The following is a 9,831-nucleotide window of genomic DNA, read 5'->3' as shown; positions in this document are numbered from 1 at the left end:
ACCAAGGGAGGATCAAGCAAATAGTGTTACAATAGTTTTAGTTTAAGTTTTTAGTATGTTTTAAGGTAGAATTTTATAGAGAGAAGCTCCAATTTTTCTCTAGAATTTAGGGTTTCTTAGTTTAATTTCTTTTTAGTTTTAGGTCTTGATCATTGTTTTAGTTTAGTTTTCTTTATATTTTTATGTTCTAGCAATCTAATTTGTCTAGTTTTACTTATTAGTCCCTTTATTTTGTTAATTTTGGTTTATGAACTCTCTTGTTTAATTTCTAATTTTTTAAATGCAATTGATGTTTTTCATATTTATTGTTGCTTATTTGAATTGTTGTTATTGATTTCTTTCTCTAATTAGTTATAGTTTTTATTAATTGTTGCAAATTACAATATTTTCCTTTTATGCCTTCCAAGTGTTTGATGAAATGTCTCTTTCAATTATAGAATAGATTTTACACTCTTGGATTAGGATTGAAGACTTAGGTGATCTTGAGTCATTGATGCCCAATATTGATTGGTGATTTAGGATTGTTAGTTGATTTTGTTTTCACTAACGCTAGTTTTTTTACTAAGCTAATTAGTGAGTTAGCTAGGATTTATAGATTAAGATCAATTATGCCTATTTGACTTATCTTCGATGTTAGGAGACTAAGTGGGATTAAATCTTCATAATTGCCATGTCTATGGTTAATAACTAGAATAGAAAACCTTGACTCTCAACCCTTGCTAAGATCCTTTTTAGCATTTGAATCTCCTTTCATTTTCTTAGTTAATTACCTTTATTGATTCTTTATTTTCTTACAATTTAATTTCTTATTAATTGCCATCATAATTTCCTTTTTCCTCATAGCCAATGATATATACACCTCACTGTAATTCCTTTGAGAGATGACCCGGGATTTAAAACTCCCAGTTATTTCTTTTGATTTGTGACAATCTTAATCTAAATTTTGATTAGGGTCATTTGTTGGTTTGGAACTGTACTTGCAACGCAATCCTTTCAAGAAATTTCGAACCGACGTTTGGCCCTCATCAAATTTGTGGTGCCGTTGCTGGGGAATTACAAATGTGTGTCATGTTATTGACTATTGTGAATATTTGAATATTGTGAATAGCTTGCTTTTTGGTTGTTTTCTTGTTTTTGTTTCTTGATATCTTTTGTTTTTATTTTCTCTCTTTTCTATGAATTCTCACTCTTTTGGCCTTGAGTTTGGTTGTAACTATATTGTAAAAAATGGTAACTTCAATGCCGGTTCGCATTATGGGACAAAAAATCAATTGGAGGAAGAGCCGCATGCATATGGACAACCTTCATGGCAGCAACATCCTCCGTGTCACTATGAGCACAATCCTCCCCATAGTGCATATCAATAAAATGGATATGGTGGGCTTCACTACGGTAATGAACCTCTACTACCATATGCTTATGAACCTTATCCTCAACATTACCCTCAACCACAATACTCTCAAGTCCCATTCCACCAGCAAATACCTTCGTATGATCCTAATCCATATCCACCATACCACCAACCATATGTGCCTCAAGAATAATCATATGAGCCATATATGAACGATACATAGAACCACTACCATTTCAACACCAATACTCTCATGAACCTCTTGAACAATTACCTTCGTACACATTACCTCAACACTCTTACCTATATGAACCATCTTCTATCCAAAAGAGGCAAGGAAATATCGTGGCTGCTTTAGCCAATGCTCTATCTCGCCTAGCCTCAATACACTCTTGTAACAATCTAAACACATTCACATATGAATCCGAAGAACTAACTTCAAATGAAGAATGTGGTGTGGAAGATAGCTTGGAACCTCAAGGAAAAGAAGAGGAGTTGAAATATGACTTGCAACAAGTGGAGAAAGTTGAGATGAATGAATCGGAAGGAGTGGTTGGAGAATTAGAAGAAGTTGAACAAGGAATCGAGCTTGAAAAAGCTTGTCATGAGGTGGAAATTATACAAGAGGAGCAAAAGGGAGTGGAAACTACATTGTTAAAGCCGTTGGAAGCCTCTCTTCCAAGGTCACCACCATCCAACACATCATTTGAGTGGGTAAAAATCTTGTCCTCCAACTTTATTGACCTGCTTGAATATGGTTTGCTTGAAACAGATGGTCAGCTTAGAGTTCTTTGTGGGTTGAAGAGCAAGAGAGAAATGGTTAGCAAGGTTCTGAAAATCGGTTCGAACTGGTTGGTCAAACTGGTCGAACCGTGAACTGTTGCCAAACACGGTTCGGTCAAAAGCCAAAACTGTAAAATTTAAAAACCGACGTTGGATCGCCGAAACGGCCATTTTTAAAATGGGTCAAAAATCAAAATTTCCAAAAATGGTGCATTGAAGCTTGGTTGTGATTTTTGAATCCTAATGCCTAACACACAGTAACACCCCTCTTGGCCTCTCCTCTCCAGCATGCAGAAGCAGAACGCAGAGGCAGAATGCGAAGTAGCAGTGCAGCACTTGGAGCTTTCGGCACAACTTTCGTCAGCCACCGCCGCCGTCGCACAGTCCGTGGAGCTAACGTCAGCCACCTTTATTCGCGGCTTTGCGCAGCCACTTTTCGTCTCGCATGCAGTGAGCTCAAAAATCAGAACTACCGCCAAGGCCGCTTTCCGTTGCGCAGTGTCTTCCCGCTGGTGCCAGGTCTGTTCCACCCTTCCACCCCATCAGCCACTGTCTTGCCTCTTGTCAGCCACTGTTCCCGCCAGCTCTACATTTTTTCAGTCTTCCAGCTTCTAACCCTAGGTATAAACTTTGTTCTTTGTAATAATAATTGTTGAAGTATTGATTAATTGTTGGTTCTAAACCTTGATGTTGAAGGCTTAAAACATGATTAATTGTTGAAGCATTGTTTATTTGTTGGTTCTAAATCTTGCTGGAAGGCTCAAATCATGATTAAGTTGTTAGGTGCTAATTGCTAAACCTTGCTGTTGAATAATTTTGATTAATTGTTATATAATTGATTAATAATTGAAGAGGGTTGAAAAATTGTTGAATAATTTTGAATAATGTTGAATAATTTTGGATGAGTTTGGAAATCATATCATATACACCGAATTGTGGGAGTGGGTAATGGGATGTGAAAGAGAGATTAGCAAATATACATATCAATCATCATCATAAGAGACATGAAATTTGGTGGTGCAGCCATAAGCCTCAGGGTCCTCAGCCCCACAACAGTCATAGAATTTGGCAGCATATGGTGGATCATTCGGTACCAATTCATAGTACCTTCATAAGTAAGAAACAACTAATTGACACAACTTCATGCTAAACACTGTTTTGTTTTCAATAAGAATAAGTTACTGATAAATATGTTGATTGCAGGGTATTACTGGAGAGTGTTACAAATTATGTTACTAAAAGACTTTGTCTCTTCTATCGTTTGATTATGTTGTTGCTCTCTGCTGATAGTATTTTTAGTTTCTATAAATAAATAAGTTTTGTGTTGAACTGCACATATATGATTCAATGTGTCTTGTTGGAACCAGAATGTTGTTGCTAGAATGATATGCAATGTCTTTAGTTTATTATTATAAAGTGACTACTATTCACATGAATTTGTTTAAATTTAGAAGATATTTTCAAGATTTATATTAAATTATAATGATATTTTAGGATTAGTTCCATATATATATATAACCGTTACATTATCATTCAATTGGCCGAAGCCTTTAAAGGGAATCAAAGAAAAGAGATTGAAACGTGGCTTGTATGCATGTATATACATGTATAATAACCAACGACACCTACTAATGTTTTACAACGACAAATCTTTATTAATCACCATCATCACTAATCATTTTTCTTTTTCCTCATACATCACCGAATTGAACTTGAAAGAAAAGAGAGAGTATGTTGTGAGTGAGAAGAACGAGAAACCATGGAACCTCCAACTTTCGGCGTTCGATTTCTTGCGATCCGTAATTCCAATAAAAAATTTAATTCGATAAAACTGTTCGTATTCTCCTTCTCTACACATTGGCATCACTTTTGTCCGGTAGAAGTTGACGGTGACATAACTCCTCTTACCCTTGAGTTCGGCCACTTGGAGTTCTAGAAAGCACATACGATTTCTGATGTTTTTCTCTTCAGCAGCTCGATCAGAAACACAACTAGAAAATGGATCAATACAGACAGATTTACAGACGGATTTAGTCTTTATTACAGACGAATTTTTGGTTACCGATGAAATTACCGACGGATTTTGTCCCTCTGTAAAAGCCCCGTCGGAAATTATTTACCGACAGATTTTTTTCCGTCGGAAAATTACAGAAGAATTTTACCAGTTACCGACGGATTTTCCCTCTGTAAATTTTGCATCCATTTTTTCGAAGGCGACGAACTTTCTGACGGATTTTTCGTCTGTAATTACAGACGAATTTTCTGACGGATTTTCTGTCAGTAATTACAGACGGAATTTTCAAACTTTGAATATAGACAAAAAATTCGTCTGTAAATCCATCAGCAAGGTAATTTTTTTTTGGATTTTTTCATTGCAAAATACACCTTTTTTCATACAAAATAAATATAAATTTAATAAATAAAATTTTTTTATCTAATTTGTATTCGAATATTTATAATATTTCAAAAAATAAACAAATTTATTGTATTATTAAACTGAAAGAAAAAAGTAATTTACAAGGAAGCCAATATAATTCAAAAAATAAACAAAGTGTATTGATACATCAACTATAATAATAAATAACAACTATACATCAACAAAATGTGTTAATACATCAACAAAATTCTAACCAAGAATGTGACCAAGTTCATAGATATTCCCATAACACATTCTTTCAGCTAGTTCAGTTCCTGCATAGTGAAAAAAAAGTATGCAAATTTAGAGAGTGTGTAAGAGAGAAGTGAATTTTTGAGAGCACCATACAAAAGTTCCATATTGCGAGACTGATCAACAACCCCCTAAGAATTCAGATCATAATAAAAACTTACTCATGATGTAAAAACCTAATGAATTCCATATAGATGCATCTAAGAATAGATAAACTTGTATACGAAATACCTTATGTAAAGCGTCCACCAAAACTGGGATGATACTGTCACTTAAAAACTTCAAATAGGATGCATCCCGACCTTGAGATTGCCCTTTCTCAATAGCCAACTTTGCAGAACGTAATAGCTCCGGCATTGCTAAAATGATATAGGAAATCATAACCATTAAAAACAGCTGGGATAATGGCATAAAGCAACTTAATGAGTAGAGGAAAATTGTTAACAAAAAAAGATGCAACGGAACAATCATTCTTATACCTGAAACGGCTGCTTTTCTAACCTCCTCATGGAAGTAAAATTTAAGAAGTGGAACTAAAGTTCCTGCAACCTGTCCCAAATGCAATTTAATACTCAGAAAAAGATGTTTCTATAAACAAAGTGCAATATGTAAAGGTGTTATTAACTTTTATAGTGTTCCCAGTCTAACCTGATCAATCCATGGAAAGAATCCTTCCTTCAACTCATCAGCATAACAGCAAAGCATGTTACAGGCTGTGGCCTTTTCTTCCAGAACACTAGTTTTGATACCAATTCTTTTGAACCCAAGAGTGATGTTTGTCCCCAAGAGTGATGGTCTCCATACTATAATAGTATAATGAATAAACAAAACTTAGTTGGATTTATCTTGCCTAAGTAAAATTATCTATACTTTTTTGAATTTGCTTTTCAAGCTCTACTTTTTTGACAGCTAGGAAATGTTTCCTTTCTTCAGAAAGAATACCTTTGTCCCCAGTCATTATTGCACTCTCAGTTCCCTTGGAGAATGACGTAGCTTCCAGAGATTTTCCAGCAGAAGGGGACCCTGAAGAGTTATTATTATCAGGTTGTCTCATATTGTTCAGACCTCCAAAAGGCATCATGGCCCCTGACGAGGTACCCAATTCAACAGAAGATTGTGACTTTCCTTTGTGGTCAGTATGATCCTTTCCTAAATTTCCATCATATATCTTCCCATCATATATGACGAGAATAATTTATTATTTAACAATTAAATAAACACCAATCACCTTCTCTAGAAAAAGCGGTTCCAAGAGCAATTTCAAGATGTAGTTGCTTTGGTGCTAAACCATTTCTGCACATTCAAAACAATATATGAAAATATAATGAAACTTAGTTCGATCTTTTCATATTTAAATAGTGGTAGCAAAGTTACGTTTTTACCTAAATGCTAGAAAAACAAGGCACTGAGCTCGGAGCTGTTTCAACTGTTGTTCTTTGAAAGGCACACCAGATGATCCACCAATCGTGGATCTTGCCATATCTCTGGGAGGAACTCCTTGTCTAAGCATAGTCATTTCTGAGTTATTACTATGCCTGTCAGTCTGTCAATAAAATTATCTGGTAAAGCAATCAACTTGACTCACATACACCCTCAGAAAAAAAAAAAAACAAAAACTTGACTTATATAAATAGCAAGTAATTTAAGTTTTAATTTAGAATAATGGACATCCCCATATACTGTCAACTTAAGTTAGATGATTATAGAAATTATAGTAACTAGTAAAACTAAAAATAAAATGGAAAGAGAAAAGCTTAAAGTCATTATGAACAAAAAAAATTAATGTCAGGCAATAACGAGAAACTAAGGACACATTTTAATTGTTCATCTTTATTGCAATTATTAAAGCCACTATAATTTTTATTTATTATTTTATTTTTCCTCCTCCAAGTTTCAAAACGACAAAATGGCACCATGTCCAGTAAATAAACAGTAATAATAGAGATTCCTCAGTTGAAACATCAATTCCAAAAATCTGGCGTGATAGTTGGAATTGAATAGGCAATATACATGTATTGATCAACTGTATATTAGATTAAAAACACTAGGAAAGATGTATCCCAGAAACATAGAAAGCTCAACTGTTATCATCACAGAAGTGAAATAAAAGAAATGAAAATAAATAAAAATGAAAAAAGTGTATTCTATTAGATTCTTGGATTCCCATAGTATATATAGGCATACACTCGTTAATCTTTCTTCAATGTTTTCCACTAACTTCTGGAGTTGGCATTGCTATTTTATGCATAAATAATTCAAATTGTTTGCAGATCTCAAACCCAAAAACAGAGGTTCATAATATACACGATGAACCTAGCACAATTTACAAATCTATTACTTGAACCTGGGAAGAGGAGCATTTACAGATAAGTTGGAGTTTCATCCATCACGTCATTAGGAACAAGACAAATAAAACAAGGGAATCTGAGATGATAAAGGAACAAGACAAATAAGATGGAGCACATAAACAGGCCCCGCCATGCTGCTCAGAAAGTGGCACCAAAACGCAACAAATGTTTATCATCTTTCCAAGTTCCATCCACTTCCACAAATAATTAAATAAATATGATCTTCCTGTTACTTTATTACCATCACAGGCATGCTAGTGCTAGTTAATATCTTAATTACCATAAGTGGAGGAGTACATGTGAAACCATATATTCTTATGCCACAGCTTACTCTTACTCCCACAAGGCACAAAAACATCATGATTGTCAAAATCAACCTCAAGCAAAAAGGGGCTTAATAACTGACTGTGGATATCTATGTATGCATTTATTTGAGCACTATACATTGCAAGTACTCTACCTTGATATCACTTGATATGGCATTGAATGTTCCTTCCCACTTGATTTCATGTGTTGTAGTATCTGAAACAGATACCAAGTTAGTTACAAGCACACTAAACCCGTACCAAGAACTAAGGAGTGACGAGGACTAATTAAAAAAGTCCATTCATAAGAAAATGCCACACACCACGCAGAGTTTAGTAGCCAACTTAGCTGGCTCATATTTAGAATCTTGGATGAGTTTGTGCAGAAACTTAGCTGCCTCCAACTCAACATTTTGCAAAGAGGCCATCTCATTTATCTGAAGCATACAAGAAAAAGCTAATGTTATCATACTAGGAAAAACTCAAAATCACTAAAACGATTTAAACAGTCTAAGTGCAAATTAAGATATTATCTGGACCAATTTACAGTAGTGGCATAACCAATCTCAACCCAAATACTTAGCATTAAATATACCACAGGCCATCGCTGAATAAAAAATAAAGATCCTAATAAATACAAGAATTAAAAATTGAATTATTAGAAGGTTTAGAAGCTAGCTCTCTTATTGAGGATAAATATACCACAGGCCATCGCTGAACCACATGCAACCAAAAACCACTCAGTTTTTGCTTCAATCTTGAAAGAGTTGTACTATATTGTCCTGATGTTGAAGGACTAACCGCAGAGTCTTGTGAACTACGGCTCCTGTAGCACTTTCACCATAACTCTCAGCAAACTCTGAATCAGCAAACAAAAATTTTATGAACAAAATTAATAAACTACACAGCATTTAATATTATCATTGTTTATGAACAAATATGAACAAAATTATGAACAGCAAACAGACATTTTATCACAGCAACACAAAGGCTGTGCTTATCACTATGTTCTTATCACTTTTCAGTTTTATGATATTCCAAGTGTTAAAGCAAAACCAAAAGCATCCAAAGTGAGGTTCAATCAATTGAAAATGAATAATACCACAACCATAAATAATTAATTAGAACAAAAAAGAACAAGTAATGGCAGAATCAAACGATCATGATTTCACGATGCTGAATTCAGAAAACCCTAAGAGTCTTAAAAAAATAAGAACTACTTTTTCTAAGCATTCCAATTATATTTGGCCCTTTTTAACTTCTCATATTTAGCAAATTAGACAGTTTTTCTCGAGATATGTTCAACTATACAAAATTGATAGCAATTAACCACTAATCGGCACTATTTCAAATCAAATTTTGAGACCAGAGCAAGACACTGCACAATAACGCATTTGGAATGAAAAATTAGCGAGAGAAACAAGGGATGGAGTTAGGGCTAACCTGGTTAGTGGAGTGCGAATAGATAAAAAGATTGAAGATCTATGCAACCCTATATATAAAGTGTTTGATTCGATTTGATTCGGTTAGTGGAGAAGCTGGTCTTTGCCGGAGAAAAAGTTACCAACGGAGTCAACTATCATTCTGAGCTTCGCTTCAAGCTTCGCCATTCAACAATAACCACCGAGTTTCCACCGAGTTGAGATGAGTTTCACGACTCGCTCCAGATGCGACGAGAGCGGCGGCAGAGGGAGCCCGTGTGACGCAAGGGATGACAGAGAGATCCTGTGACGCGAGCGGCGGCGACAGCGGCAGGAGAAGCTGGTGCGACGGAGAGAAGAAGAAACTGGTGACGGAGAGACTCATTTGATTTGTGTGGAGTGTGACTGTGAATGGATCCAGAGGGTGGGATAAAATTAGGGTTTTTAATATTTCCGACGGAAAATTTAAATTACAGACGGATTTTCCGTCTGTAATAATTTAATAAAATGCAGCGTTTTGTCTATTTAATTACAGACGAATTTTTCGTCTGTAATCATTTTTTACTGAAAAAAATTAATTTTTCCGACGGAATTATTGACGGATTTTCTTTTCCGTCTGTAATTTATGCTAATCCATTTTTTTTGTTTTCCGACAAAAAATCCCTCTGAAATTCTCTCTGTATTTCAGTGGGATAAAATCCGTCGGAAATATCCATCTGTAATAACTAGTTTTCTAGTAGTGAAAGCTTCTCCGAAATTTTTGTTGTTGTGATTTCTGCACAGAGGTAGGGTTTAGTAATTTTATAATAATCAAATACGAATTTGATAAGTGAATGTTGATTTGGTTGATTATTGTTTGAGTTTGAATGAGTTTATGTTGACTTATTGTTGTTGCTTGTGATTTTGTTGGTTCGGCTATGCATGAACGGCCAGTTGGGGTGTTTTGATGAATTTT

At 34.9% G+C, this 9,831-nt stretch overlaps 2 protein-coding genes across 6 annotated transcripts; one reads left to right on the top strand and one right to left on the bottom strand.

The window, feature by feature from the left end:
* On the top strand, positions 2,307-3,571 carry LOC107629911. 2 transcript variants are annotated; one of them, XR_002358364.1, is made up of 3 exons: positions 2,307-2,755; positions 3,158-3,249; positions 3,338-3,571. XR_002358364.1 is itself a non-coding variant. In XM_016332854.2 (2 exons), exons 1-2 carry the CDS (start codon positions 2,449-2,451, stop codon positions 3,247-3,249), a joined length of 399 nt encoding a protein of 132 aa, XP_016188340.1. In that variant the 5' UTR covers positions 2,308-2,448; the 3' UTR covers positions 3,250-3,319. The 2 variants fall into 2 exon arrangements, 1 of the variants encoding a protein (XP_016188340.1); XM_016332854.2 differs by lacking the exon at positions 3,338-3,571 and having other exon boundaries at positions 2,308-2,755; positions 3,158-3,319.
* On the bottom strand, positions 4,687-9,312 carry LOC107629912 (ran-binding protein 6). Of its 4 annotated transcripts, none has more exons than XM_016332855.2 (11): positions 8,899-9,312; positions 8,158-8,314; positions 7,779-7,892; positions 7,611-7,672; positions 6,185-6,345; positions 6,031-6,095; positions 5,745-5,951; positions 5,451-5,605; positions 5,282-5,351; positions 5,034-5,161; positions 4,687-4,825 (listed from the first exon to the last, which is right to left on the bottom strand). In XM_016332855.2, exons 5-11 carry the CDS (start codon positions 6,316-6,318, stop codon positions 4,814-4,816), a joined length of 771 nt encoding a protein of 256 aa, XP_016188341.1. In that variant the 5' UTR covers positions 6,319-6,345; positions 7,611-7,672; positions 7,779-7,892; positions 8,158-8,314; positions 8,899-9,312; the 3' UTR covers positions 4,687-4,813. The 4 variants fall into 4 exon arrangements, with proteins under 4 accessions (XP_016188341.1, XP_020974007.1, XP_020974008.1 ...); XM_021118348.1 differs by having other exon boundaries at positions 5,745-5,888; XM_021118349.1 differs by having other exon boundaries at positions 5,745-5,825.

The sequence above is a fragment of the Arachis ipaensis genome, chromosome B03 (assembly GCF_000816755.2).
Source record: "Arachis ipaensis cultivar K30076 chromosome B03, Araip1.1, whole genome shotgun sequence".
NCBI classification, from domain to species: domain Eukaryota; kingdom Viridiplantae; phylum Streptophyta; class Magnoliopsida; order Fabales; family Fabaceae; genus Arachis; species Arachis ipaensis.
The sequence above is the reverse complement of the archived record's forward strand: the minus strand, read 5'-3'. Positions and strand labels throughout refer to the sequence as shown.